General features: G+C 39.6%; 1 protein-coding gene across 2 annotated transcripts in view; it reads right to left on the minus strand.

The window, feature by feature from the left end:
* Positions 1-14,576, minus strand: part of LOC101994812 (solute carrier organic anion transporter family member 1A5) — a 95,127-nt gene that overhangs the window by 42,773 nt on the left and 37,778 nt on the right. Inside the window, exons 3-5 of one of the 2 annotated variants that reach the window (XM_013352811.2) lie at positions 14,002-14,110; positions 10,693-10,834; positions 1,282-1,414 (exon numbers count right to left, since the gene is read on the minus strand). In XM_013352811.2, the coding sequence (XP_013208265.1) occupies positions 1,282-1,414; positions 10,693-10,834; positions 14,002-14,061 (335 nt within the window). In that variant the 5' untranslated portion in view covers positions 14,062-14,110. Of the gene's footprint in view, positions 1-1,281; positions 1,415-10,692; positions 10,835-14,001; positions 14,115-14,576 lie in introns of both variants that reach the window. The other variant, XM_005364565.2, reaches the window with a different exon arrangement.

The raw sequence follows: 14,576 nt of genomic DNA on the forward strand, positions 1-14,576 counted from the left end.
GAAGAAGAAGAAGAAGAAGAAGAAGAAGAAGAAGAAGAAGAAGAAGAAGAAGAAGAAGAAGAAGAAGAAGAAGAAGAAGAAGAAGAAGAAAATGGGTGGTCTAGAGAGATGGCTCAGTGATTAAGAGAACTTGTTACTCCTGAGGAGGACCTGGGTTCATATTTCCAGCCCTGTGTGGTAGCTGACAACCACCTGTAACTCCAGTTCCATGGGAATTCAATACATTTCTGTTATCTGTGGGCACTAGACATGCACACGGTGCTTCTATACACATGTGGGTAAAATACTGACACACATCAAATGATAAAAAGATCTTAAAAAAAACCAAAGGAAAGATAGAAGAAAGAAATAATTAAGAGAGAGTAGAGGAGAAGCAGGAGAAAGAGTAAGATGGCAGAAGGAAGTCAAACAAATTCCTAAGGAAAAGAGAGATGGAGAATTACAAGGAAATGGCCCTGAGCTGGGTTCGAGGTTTGTAGTTCAGAGGCAGGTGGAATGAAACAGACAATAGCAAGAGGCTTGGCCAGGTCAACACTGAAGCCCCCGACCTGTGTTGAGGGATGTGCACCCTAACAGTCACTGAAAGGCCCATGAGATAATGAAAGACACAAAGAAAGTCGATCAAATAGGAAAAGTCAGCTAAGTATTAAATCTAGTCAAAAATTGAATTCTATAACAAAGAATAACATAATTTTATGATAGAAAATATTAGTTTTACATCACTTAGTATTAAGGCATTAAAATCTAATGAGATACACTGGCAAACAGCAGAAAGAACTGATAACATACCCCCAGCAAGCAGGAAAGGGATAAGAGATAACTCAACATAACTTTACTTTTACAATTTTCTGTTTTAAGTTTCATTAGTAAATATGGAAATTAAAACAGCCTTGACACTGATCTATCCCCGAATGACCCATGATTACAGCACACTGTTGTCCCTTTGTAACTGGAGCTTCTAAATTGTCCTGATGAAGAACTTTACGCAAGCTTTTGCCGGTTCAGAGAATCGATTCATGAGTCTCAATATCAGGAGAGCTGTTTCATGAAAGAGGTGTCTCAAATTCCCACTTGACAATGGACAGGATGGGACCTTAAGTGGACCCAAGGTTACAAGATCCACAGATCATACCAGCAAAGTGCAGACCACATTTTTTAATTTCCATATTAGCATTCTGTACTTTGGGGATGCATTGTTCCTCCCAGAGAGAAAATTCTGAGCCTCATTTCCTGTAAGTGAAAGTTGAACCTAAAATAATCATCAAGGACTGGGATACTCACCGGTCCATCAGGAAATGAGGTAGTGATATTAAGAAACAACCTAGGCCCATAACCACACATCCAATACCGATCATGATGGGCCTGTGCAGTTTTGTTCCAAAATAACTCACGAATATAATCAGCAAAAGGTTTCCTAGGAGAGAAAAATGAGAATGCTTGTTTCAGTAATATGTTAGCCAATCTTAGTCAGCATCATCGCCAACATTTGCACTCAGGGTTTAACAATCACCTTAAGAACACAGGAATGGATCCACCCTCATCCACTGGACCCCACAAGCTACAAGCCCCATCCTGCCCCCAAACTCGCCTATCCTCCTGCAACCTTGGTGGAACTCTAAAACACACCTGGCTACAATGCAGAGAGAACCAAGAGGTGAGTGACCCAACAGAACACCTCACACTCTAGACCTTCTGTAGTGGGGCAACTTCCTCAGCATTTCTGGACAGCTAGCAGGAGAGTTCCCTGAAGGTAGGCTGCCCCAATTCCCACCCCCATCCACCAGACTCTGCAAACTAAAAGCCCCATCCTGCACTCAAATTTGCCTACCCTCCAGCAACCTCAGTGGAACTCTGAAACACAGCTTGCTACAATACAGACAGGACCAAGGGAAGAGTGACCAGTTACCACTCTCTAGGCCCTCCATAGTGGGGCAGAACCTCAGGCCTCTCCCCCACCTACCTCAGCTTCTCTAGTCAGCCAGCAATAGAGTTTCCTGCAGAGAGGACCAAGAGAGAGGACCAAGAGAGGAACTCTAAAGCACAAGCTATGACTACAGAGAGTGGACCAAGAAAGTCAACCAGGAGAGCAGACCAAGAGAGCAGACTAAGAGAGACCTCAGTGTCTCCTTGAGAAATAGATATTAACAGTACAGAGCAGACCAAGAACAATTCCAAATGACTCAGACAGCCCCTGCAAGGATTAGACCAAGATGCAAAGACACTGCCAGCATAAATTGAAAGAAGAGATGGGTAGGCACCAATGCAAGAATTAATTCAACAAACTAAAAAGCAACATGGTAACACCAGAACCCAGTGGTCAAACAACAGGAGGTCTTGATCATACTAACCCAGAAGAAGCAAAAAAAAATATTTTAAGTGAAACTTTATAAAGATGATGGACACCCTTAAAGAGGAAATGAAAAACTCCCCTAAAGAAATGAAGGAAAAGATGAACAAAAAATTAGAAGAAATTAATAAATCCCTCAAGTAAACCCAAAAAAACAAGAAAAAATAATCAAACTGGTGAAGCAAACAATTTAAGACATGAAAACTGAAATAGAGGCAATAAAGAAAATGCAAACCAAAGGAATTCTGGATATGGATGATCTGGATAAGTGAACAGAAACTACAGAGGCAAGTATAACCAACAGAATGTGAGAGATGGAAGAGAGAATCTCAGGTGTTGAATATATTATAGAGAAAATCAATTCATTGGTCAAAGAATACATTAAATCAAACAAATTCTTAAGTCTGGAAATATGGACACCATGAAAAGGCCAAACCTAAAAATAATAGGAATAGGAGAAGGACTCCAGCTCAAAGGCACAGAAAATATATTCAACAAAATCATAGAACAAAATTTTTTCAAACTAAAGAAGAATATCCCTATGAAGGTACAAGAAACTGACAGAACACTAAATTGACTGGATCAAAAAACAAAGTCCCCTCACCATATAATAACCAAAACACAAAACATACAGAATAAAGAAAGAATATTAAGGGTTGCAAAGGAAAAAGGTCAAGTAACATATAAAAGTTGACCTATCAAAATTACATCCGACTTCTCAATGGAAACCGTGAAAACCAGGTCTTGGGCAAATGTGCTACAGACACTAAGAGACCACAGATACAAGACCAGACTATTATACCCAGCAAAGCTTTCAGTCACCATCGATGGCGCAAACAAGATATTCCATGACAAAATCAGACTTAAACAATATGTATCAACAAGCCAGACCTACAGAAAGTACCAGAAGGAAAACCCCAACCCAAAAAAAAAAAAAAACTAACTGAACCACAAAAACATAGACAGGAGATAACTTCCCACCAGCAAAAGCCAAAGAAGGGAAACACGCAACCACTACCACTGTAAAATAACAGGAATTAACAATCACTGGTCATTATTATCTCTTAATATCAATGGATTCAATTCACCTATAAAAAGACACAGGCTAAGAGAATGGATATAAAAACATGATCCAGCCTTCTGCTGTATACAAGAAACACACTTCAACCTCTAAGTCAGACATTACCTCAGAGTAAAGGGTTGGGAAAAAGTTTTACAATCAAATGGACCTAAGAAACAAGCAGGTGTAGCTTTCCTAATACCTAACAAAATAGATTTCAAATTAAAATCAAGCAGGAAAAAAATAGAGAAGAACACTTTATACTCATACAGGAACAATCCATTAAGATGAAGTCTCAGCCCAGAACATCTATGCCCTTAATACAAGAGCACCCACATATGTAAAAGAAACATTACTAAAGCTTAAATTGCACATCAATCCCCACACACTAATAGTAGGAGACTTCAATACTCCATTCTCACCAATGGACAGGTCAACCATAGAGAAACTTAAGAGAGAAATAAGTGAACTAACAGATGTCATAACTCAAAGGTACTTAACATATAACTATATAATATTCCACCCAAACACAAAAGAATATACCTTCTTCACAGCACCTCATGGTACCTTCTCTAAAACTAACCACATACATGATAACAAAGCAAACCTCCACATACACAAGAAAATTGTGGAGTAGCCTTCTGTATCTTATCAGATCACCATGGATGGTCTAAAGTTAAAATTTAACAACAATACTAGTTGCAGAAGGCCTACAAAATCATGAAAATTGAACAGTGAACTACTGAACCACCCCTGTGTCAAGGAAGAAATAAAGAAATTAAAGACTTCCCAAAATTCAACAAAAATCAAAGCACAACTTACCCAATGCCATGGGACACTATGAAAGCAGTGCTAAGAGGGAAGTTCATAGCACTAAGTGCCCACATAAAGAAAGTGGAGGAAGTTCACACTAGTAACTTAACAGCACACCTGAAAGCTCTAGAACAAAAAGAACCAGACTCACCCAGGAGGAGTAGAAGATAGGAAATAATCAAAATGAGGGCTGAAATCAATAAGATGGAAACAAAGAAAACAATACAAAGAATCAATGAGACAAAGACCTTGCCAAACTCTTTTTAAGAGGCTGCAGTTACTCGGATACTGAAACAAAGACTCAACTAAGAGAATTAACAGACCAATCTCACTCATGAACATAGATGCAAAAATAATAAAATACTAGCAAACCAAATAAAAGAACACATCAAAAAAATCATCCACTATGATAAGTAGACTTCATCCCAGAGATGCAGGGCTGGTACAACATACAAAAATCTGTCACTATAATCCACCATGTAAATGAACTGAAAGAAAAAAAAACATATGATCATATTTATAGATGCTGAAAAATTTTCAACAAAATCCAACACCTCTTCATCATAAAGGTCTTGGAGATATCAAGGGTACAAGGAACATATCTAACCATAATAAAAAGCAATATACAACAAGCCGACAGCCAACAGCAAATTAAATGGAGAGAAACTCAAAGCTTTTCCACTAAAATCAGGAACAAGACAAGGCTGTCCACTCTTTATATCTATTCAACATAGTTCTTGAAGTTCTGGCTATAGCAATAAGACAACCAAAGAAAATCAAGAGGATTCAAATTGGAAAGGAAGAAGTGAAACTTTCACTATTTGTAGATAATATGATAGTATATACAAGTGACTCTACCAGGGAACTCCTACAGCTGACAAATACCTTCAGTGATGTGGCAGGATACAAGATCAACTCAAAAAAAAAAATCAGTAGCCTTCCTATATACAAATGATAAAGAATCTGGGAAACATCACCCTTCACAATAGACACAAATAACATAAAATATCTTGGGGTAACACTCACCATGCTCTTAGATAGGTAGGATCAACATAATAAAAATATCAGTCCTACCAAAAGCAATTTATAGATCCAATGCAATCCCCATCAAAATCCCAACACAATTCTTCATAAACTTTGAAAGAACAATACTCATATACTTCATATGGAAAAACAAAAAAACTCAGGAGGGTGAAAACAATCCTGTACAATAAAGGAACTTCTAGAGGCATCACCATCTCTGACATCAAGCTCTATTGCAGAACTACGGTAATGAAAAGAGCTTAGTATTGGCATATAAAAGGTTGACCAATGAAATCGAATTGAAGACCCAGGTATTAAACCACACACCTATGATCACCTGATTTTTGACAAAAAGATAAAATTATACAATGGAAAGAAAGAAAGCATCTTCAACAAATGGGGCTGGCATAACTGGATGTCAACATGTAGAAGAATGAAAATAGATCCATATCTACCTCCATGCACAAAACTCAAGTCCAAATGGATTAAAGACCTCAATATCAGTCTGAACACACTGAACCTGATAGAAGAGAAAGTGGGAAGTACTCTACAACACATAGGCACAGGAGACCACTTCCTATGTACATCCCCAGCAGCACAGACATTAAGGGCAACATTGAATAAATGGGACCTCTTGAGACTGAGAAGCTTCTGTAAATCAAAGGACACTGTTACTAAGACAAAAAGGCAACCCACTGACAGGGAGATCTTCACCAAACCCACATCAGACAAAGGACTGATCTCCAAAATATATAATGAAATCAAGAAATTAGACATCAAACTTCAAAATAACCCTATTAAAAATGGGGTACAGAACTAAACAGGGAATTTGCAACAGAAGACTCTCAAATGGCTGAAGGACACAATGAAATGTTCAACATCCTTAGCCATCAGGGAAATGCAAATCAAAACAACTCTAAGATACCATCTTATACCTGTCAGAATGACTAAGATCAGAAACACCAATGATAGCTTATGCTGGAAAGGATGTGCAGTAAGGGGAACTGCCACGGCTGTCTCGCCTGTGTGACAAAATGCCTCTCAGGTGGTGGCCATCTTGACCCCGGCGGCTCCCTGGCAATCTGCTAGAGTTGTGGTGCCTGATCAGCCTCAACAACCTAGTTCACTTTGTTCCTGGAGATGGTTTCTTGCGTTGGCTCTGCTATCTTTTTCTTCTCTTCTACTTTTCTCTTGACAAAAACTTAATCTGTTTAAGGAACCAGGAAACATTCCCAACGGCTTCTTGAATATGGAGGAACTGATGCATCAGTTCCCTCCCTTGATTCAGGCCATTAATGTTATGAGTAAGACTCTGGCTGGCTCTCTGGGGGAATTTATGGATACCCTAGAACAGAAAGGGCTCATGATAGGAGATTTGGTAAAAGATGGGTAAACCATGAAGGAAAACATATGGAATGGCATGAGTTACCATTTATGGAGAGACTAGCCAGAATGAGAAACCCCTGGTGCATTTTAGATAGGAAAAAAAGGCAGGCTATTCTTGATAACATGGAGCCAGCCATTCAATATTGGAGCAAACCCTGGGGGTGGCATCCTGAAGAATGGTGTTTGGGTTACCTTGGTTACCTTGAGGGCAGATATGATTTAGGGCCATGAGAAAGTGCAGTTGGTTAGTGGTGTGAGATGAATTTCAAAGAAAAGCTCTGCCCACTTGGCTCTGACCACAAGACTTGCTGAGAATAATCAGTTGCCTGTAATCATTTTCTTTACGTAAGCTTTTATGTCTGACAACTTTCTTCTGTAATCTCATAAAAGCGAAGCTTGAATTTTAGTAAAATTGCAGCAGATTTAAATCTCATTAGAGTTGTGTCTGTCTGTCATTCACCAAATCCTGGGTTCTCCTAAGGATTCACCCCTGTTCTCCCTTGGTCTTCTATCTCCAAGAAAGTCAGTCCATGGCAGGGAACACTCATCCATTGCTGATAGGAACGCAAACTTCTACAATCACTCTGGAAATCAGTATAGTGGTTTCTCAGAAAATTAAAAATCAACCTACCTCAAGATCCAACAATACCACTCTTGAGCATAAACCCAAGAGATGCTCAATCATACTACAAAGACATTTGTTCAACTATGTTCATAGTAGCATATTTGTAATAGCAGGAACCTGGAAACAACCTTGATGCCCCTCAGCCAAAGAATGAATAAAGAAAATGCGGCACATTTACACATTAGAGTCCTACTCAGTGGTAAAATCAATGACATCTTTAAATTTCCATGCAAGTGAATAGAACTAGAAAACACCATACTGAGTGAGGTATCCCAGACCTAAAAAGATGAATATGATATGTACTCACTCATAAGTAGACACTAGCTATTAACAAAGGATATTGACCCTATCATTCGTGATCCTAGAGAAGCTAAGTAACAAGGTGAACCCTAAGAAAGACATATATAGATCCACCTGGAAAGTCAAAACAGACAAGATTGCCTAACAAAACTGGGATCATAGGGTAGGGAGAGAAGAGAGGGTAGGAGAGAAAGAGAAGGAAAGAAGGGGAGGACTTGAGGGAATGGGATAGTTGAGATGGAGTAAGGACAGAGATGAGAGCAAAGAAAGAGATATTGTGATTGAGGGAGCCATTATGGGGCTAGCAAGAAACCTGGCTCTAGAGAAATTTCCAGGAATCCACAAGAATGACCCCAGCTAAGACCCTAAGCAATAGAGGAGAGGGTGCCCCAACTGGCCTTGCTCTGTAGTCAGACTGATGAACATGTTAAATGTCACCATAGAACCTTCATCCAGCAACCAATGGAAACAAAGCCAGAGACCTGTATCAGAGCACTTGACTGAGTTCCCAAAGTCCAGTTGAAGAGTGGGAGGAATGAGATAATGAGCAAAGAGGTCAAGACCATGATGGGGACACTTACTGGAACAGTCTACCTGAGCTAATGGGAGCACAGCCAGAGCTGGGAAGAACAAGCATAGGACCAAACTAATCCCTCTGAATGTGGCTGACAGTTGCATGGCTGAGGCAGACTGAGAGGCCACTGGCAGTGGCACCAGTATTTATTCCTACTATTTGTACTGGATTTTTGGGAAACTATTCTCTCTGGATGGATACCTTGCTCAGCCTAGATATAATAGGGAAGGCCTTGGATATTCCCCAAAGCAATGTGCCTTACCCTCTCTGAGAAGTAGATGGTGGGGGGCGTGTATGTGGAGAGATTGGGAGGAGAGGAGGGAATGTGAACTTGGATTGGTATGCATAATGAAAAAAGATAGTCTGTTTTCTTTTAAAAAATAAAAAGGAAAAAATAAAAAAGAATACAGGAATGCGTGCTTAGGAGGTTTGTGTGTTGTTTTAATATATATAAATATATATATATAATTTGTGTATAGTTTTAATATATATCTAGATATAGATATACATATCATGATCTGAGGGAAGGTTCTCCTCCATTGTGGAGAATATTCGGGGCTCTGTTCGGGATTTTCTAGCCCTTGGGAATGGACACAAAATCAGCTGTCAACCTGCACATCACCTCTGACTTCTGCTCTCATGACTGCTCTTTGCAGAGTCAAATGGATTCATGTTTTTTAACTTACTATTCAAAAATCCTTTTATTGCTCAACATGACCAAGTTGGATGTCTGCTTCTATTGTCACATCTTTACTTAGACCCTATTAAACAGAGAAAAGGTCAGAGTCCTAACCGTCCAACTGGATCTTAGGACTAGATTGCTGAAATCGAAAAGTCAAACCCAAAATTCAACTCCTTGGTTTAGGAAAAAGTTTAGGTTTAAAGAAACTCAGTGTGAAGCCCCATTCTGACAGAGAGAATAATGTTTAAGATATGAAAGAACAGGTGTGACTGGTGGCATCTGCCATCCACAGTCACGGGTTGGTGGATGGCTAAGAGAGGAAGACTACAAGATCAAAGTCACCTGGGCTACAGAGTGAGTTCAAGACCAGTCGGGCCAAGTTACCAAGAATTTCTTCAAAAAATAAAATAAAAAGTAAATAAAGGCTGAGAATAGAATGAGAAAGTTTGCCTGATGTGTGGGAGGCCCTGGGCTAAATCTTCGCCTGAAGAAGGACACTTAAAAGAAATCCCACACTAGCTCAGAATTGAGAAATAGATGGTTATTTATTTAGGGGTAAACTCACAAATCAGAATCCTCTGCTTGTTCGGATATCAGAAGCCGAAATCCACAACAGGGAATAGAGAAGCCGGAAAAGAGGCCAGACACATATATAGTATAAGAGGCCATGCCCCAGTGGGCAGGTAACCACTAGCTGTAAGACTTCCTACAGCATTTGGCATTATTCACAGAAAAAGGGGGATTGAAAAGAAGCAAATACATAAGTGAGTTCTCTACAAACTACTTATTTTTTGTTTGGCTCACACTATCAAGGAAAGACGAGAAAACTCAAACACACTTCTTTGATGACTTGGCAGATCTCTAAGTGATCTTAAATATTTGAAAGATATTTGAAGACTTTATTTACTTCCAATTCTATTTCTCTCTAATCAGCTATCTATGTAGGCGAGATGTTGCTTGGTTTTGAATGGGAGTGGGTCCTATCTTTATATCCTTGTTACCCTTATGACAGCCTCTCTGTTTCCAAAGTCCCTTTCAGTGAGGCCATCTTGCAGAAGGTAATGTCCCAAGATACCCAGTATTTGAACTCTCTGTGCATCTTTCTGGTCTATGGCTGTACTTCCCTGAGTGCACTGGATCTTGTCTGAACTCTCTAGTGTTTGAAAGGAAAAGCATTCTTCCTCCTTCCTACAACACTAGGCTGACTTCATCCCAGCACAAACTATGTGATGCTTCACCTTCTGCACAAATCTCTCTTTCACATTTACCTGTCCATTTCTCCATGTGGAAAACCTTTACACTTTCAAGAGACTGGCTTCCCAAGTGCAGTGCGTCCCATAGACCTTGGATCACCAATGGACAGCACTTGCTACATCTAAGACATTATACTAGAATCTGTGTGATGTCTGTGTAAGGCAATCATCCTGACTGCACTGTGAGGCCTAGGATACGGATGGTAGAGCAAGCACTAAGGAGTTTGATCCTGGGAGACAGACATCTGTGGGTTAACTACTTCACCATCCCAGTTTTCTTTGTTGTTTTCAATGTCATATTGAATAAAGTAAAAATTATGATTGAACTAGAGATGAGAGGCACCAAGACTTCCAGGGAACTTTGCTTATAGAAGGCATCTTTCCCTCCTTCTCTCTTTGTACTTTCACATTCCAGTTCATCACCCAAAATAGGGACTAAAACTCATTCATTCTTCTTACTAAGTGTGTCTGACACAACTCAAGCACAGGGAAGCATCCTCATCTTCACAAGTGATCAGGCTATTCAGTCACACCAGGAAGCATGTAGCTCAGTCATATCAAATAGCTAATGTAGGAAATAAAGGGAGAATGTCAATATAGAGTAATAAGTAAATGTAAAAATAACTCACCAATCTCAAAGCTCCCATTGATAAATCCAACTATAGATGTGGGGATATCGAACTGTCTCTCTATTTGTGTGAGCATGGAATTCATGTAAGTTCCTGATAGCGATTTGGATACAAATGCCCATGTCAATGCCAACAGGAACATCTAGGGAGAAAACATTTAAGAAAAAGTGAGAGGCAATTCTCCCCCTCTCTTCTTCATCAACACCCTTATTCTTTGCAGTCCCATTGCAAGATTTATGAGTTTTGGTTTCATTTTTTTTTTTTTTGCTCCATGTACCTTAACCAGAGTCACCTATGTAGACACTGGGTAAGAACTAATCATTGGTACCTGGTAAGGTCATTAGTGTATGCATGACTGAAGGTCATTAAGGCCATCATATTCCCTGTCAAAGGACACTTTCCTTAATGATTGTTTTCTAAACTTAAGAAGCATGAGCTTCAATCTGGCACTGTAGATCATTTGACCACCCTAACATTATAGACAGTTAAGGTCAGAGAACTCTAATTCTTTTTCAACAGTCACCTCTAAATTTTGACTTGTAAATTCATGGTTTTAACATTTAAACTGCACACCAGTGTCTACTGTTGTTAAACTCCAAACTAACTGTGATGGCTTGATCAGGAATGGCCCCATAAGCTCATGGGTTTAAATGCCTGGCCACCAAGTAGTGGCACTATTGGTAGCTATGGTCTTGTTGGAGAAAGTGTGTTAATGAGGGTGAGCTTTGAAGTTTCAGAAGCTCTAGCTGGGCCCAGTGTCACTCTCTTCCTGTTGCATGCAAATCTGAATGTAGAACTCTTGGATCCTTCTCTAGAATCATATCTTCATTGGGCACCAATGCTTCCCACCATGATGATAATGGGATAAACCTCTGAACCTGTAAGCCAGCCTCAGCTAGGTGTTTTGCTTTATGAGTTGCAGTGGTCATGGTATGTCCTCACAGCAATAGAAACCTTAACAAAGTCAGTAACCAAAGATGAACTTTGAGAAGTAGAGAATATATGGTATCTGATGATATTTCTCTACAATTGCTAATTATATTGGTAACTAATAATCACAATAGTCATCATTTTCCTAAACTATGCTGGAGATGAGGCTCAGCCGTTGAGATCACTTTCTGCTCTTGCTACGGACCTGTGTTCCATTCCTAGCACCTACACTGTGTTTCAAAACCACCTACAACTCCAGTTCCAGGAGATCCAACACCTTCTTCTGGCCTCCAAGGACACCAGACACACAAGTGGGACACCAACTTATATGGGGGAAAAATATCCATATACATAAAATAAAACATAAATTTAAAGTAATTGAAATATGTTAAATTGGAGAACGTGGTAGGGATCAGGGACAGAGGAATTGCCTGGTGTGTTGAGCATCTGGGTCTAATTTCTCATGCCACTCATATAGGATGGCACTGAAGGATGAGCACTCACACACATAGAGAGACATAGATGCACACAGAGAGGGATATACACACACATACAGGTCTCAGAATGCTCTTTTTTTTTTATCTTAAAACATAGGACTTAAAGCGTAGATGGACTAAGCTGAAGTAGAAACATATCCCAGCCAGTGGGATTTGAACGGGGGTCCCTGATAAATCTAGAGGAGGAAGAGGAATGGAGGGGACAAGAGACACAAGAAATGACAGCAAGACAGGATTTCTGATCAAGACATGTTTTATTAATTCTCAGAAGCTGTATATACCAAATGGGCAAGGAGTAGGGGAAGGTGTCAGGTCTGCTGGAATTCAGGTCCTGAGACGTCCCTAGCTGATAAGAAAATACTGAGGGTCTGTGATTGTTGACTAATAAAGGAAATGCTAATTGTTTCTAAAGCCTGGGCCTGCAGGTCTCTCTAAGCTAATTTCCTAAAGTCCGGAACTTGCCCTGCAAAGGTGGTATCTTACTTGTGAACTTAAGATGGCTGTAAACAAAAAACAGATCTCAAAATACAGGTCTTTGAGTCTGTCACAAACACGTTGCACAAATTGTCCAAAGTGACACATCTAGTAAGCATCTGGCAAAGGTTAGGACCAAGGGTCTTGGGCTCCTCAGAATATGAGAATTGGAGGATAACTTGAGGAGGCTGGGTTTCAATAATTCATGCATCCCTGCAGGTAAAAACACTTTCTACGGCTGAGTCTGAGGTCTCCTCTCTTTTACACTAATGTATGGAGTCCACTACATGTGAATAAGGTATATGAGCTTGTGACAGGATGATTTAGGAGGCAGCAGCTTAGAGAGGAGCCTGAGAGGGGCTCTGCAGAGACTAGGGCAGTGCTCAGAGTCCCTGGGTTAATGCACATTCATATTTGGTGATCACACAAAGATGCCTTTGGAAGTGTGAGAAGGACAACTATCTCAAAACTGCTGAAAACCACCCAAATAGTAAACTGAATGGATATTAGCTCTTACAAAATGATTGTAATATTGTCAAAACTCATAGACTATATTCATCTGACTAGATTATGAGCTCATCTTTGCTTATTAATAAACACAGAACCTCTGCTGGAGACCTGTTTCTTAGCTGTGACCCCTGACCTTCTGTTGGAAACTCCTGAGGGCTCCCACTGAATTGACCTCTGACCTCAGACTAAATTCCGGCACAATATAATTCCATTCACACCTAAAATATTTTTAAACCCCATGCTCCATTTTTTTATTTATTTGTTTATTTATTTATTTATTAAAGATTTCTGCCTCCTCCCCGCCACTGCCTCCCATTCCCTCCCCCCCCGATCAGGACCCCCTCCCTCATCAGCCCGAAAAGCAATCAGGGTTCCCTGACCTGTGGGAAGTCCAAGGACCGCCCACCTCCATCCAGGTCTAGTAAGGTGAGCATCCAAACTGCCTAGGCTCCATTAAGGCGTTCTAAATCAGTGTTTCTCAACCTTCCTATTGCTGTGCACTTTAACACAGTACATCATGTTCTGGTTGATCCCCAACCATAAAATTATTTTTAATTGCTATTTCATAACTGTAATCTTCCTACTGTGATGAATCATAAGGTAGATATCTGATAGGCAGAATATCTGATATGAGACTCTCGTGAAAGAGGACCCTTAAAGTCACAGTGACACACAAATAGAGAACCATCGCCCTAAATCATTCTTATGAAGTTTCCTGGATAAATTATCCTGGTCAGACATCCCTAATTATAAAACCAACTTCTTTAAGGCTAGAAAATAACAAATTAGGTAAAATGGCTTTTCTGTTGGAAAACTGAGCAATGTAGCAATGTCACAAGGACTATTAAAGCTCTTTTTCAAAGTCTCTCATTCATACACACATGAATACAATCCATACCTTGATCTTGGAAAAGCATCTCACCCCATGAGTTACAACTCTTTTCTCAGGTTCTGCCATGGTGTTCTTCTGATGGTTGTCAGATGCCTATGCTTTAAATGCCTTATTGCTGGCTTTGCAAGAGAACAAACAGATAGTTGTTTAATAAAGTATTTACTTCACAACAAATCATTAATAAAAACTCTTTTATTAATCTTTTTAGAAAATATTTTTTAAAGTTAATTCTTTACTGATTCTTTGGGAATTTTACAACATGTATCCCAATGTGACTTATCACCCAGTCACTCCATATCTGCCCCTCAAACCTGAACCATGCCCCCAAAAAACTAATTTAAAAAAATTGCTCCTCAATCCTTCCAATACCTCTTCATTCACGCTAGTAGCATAAGGAGCGGTGGTGTATTGTGCAGTATACTCTTTTGTCCAATAAACCTCACCCACAAAATGTTCATTTTTTTGGTTTTGTCTCTTATATTTATTCTTTGTGTTTTTTATATCATGCCTACTGGTTCCATCCATATCCCTCCCCACCAAAGAATGAAATATAATAGGAAAAGAGGAGAAAAAAGAAAGAA

Source organism: Microtus ochrogaster (assembly GCF_000317375.1).
Source record: "Microtus ochrogaster isolate Prairie Vole_2 chromosome 14 unlocalized genomic scaffold, MicOch1.0 chr14_random_2, whole genome shotgun sequence".
In the NCBI taxonomy this organism is placed as follows: Eukaryota; Metazoa; Chordata; class Mammalia; order Rodentia; family Cricetidae; genus Microtus; species Microtus ochrogaster.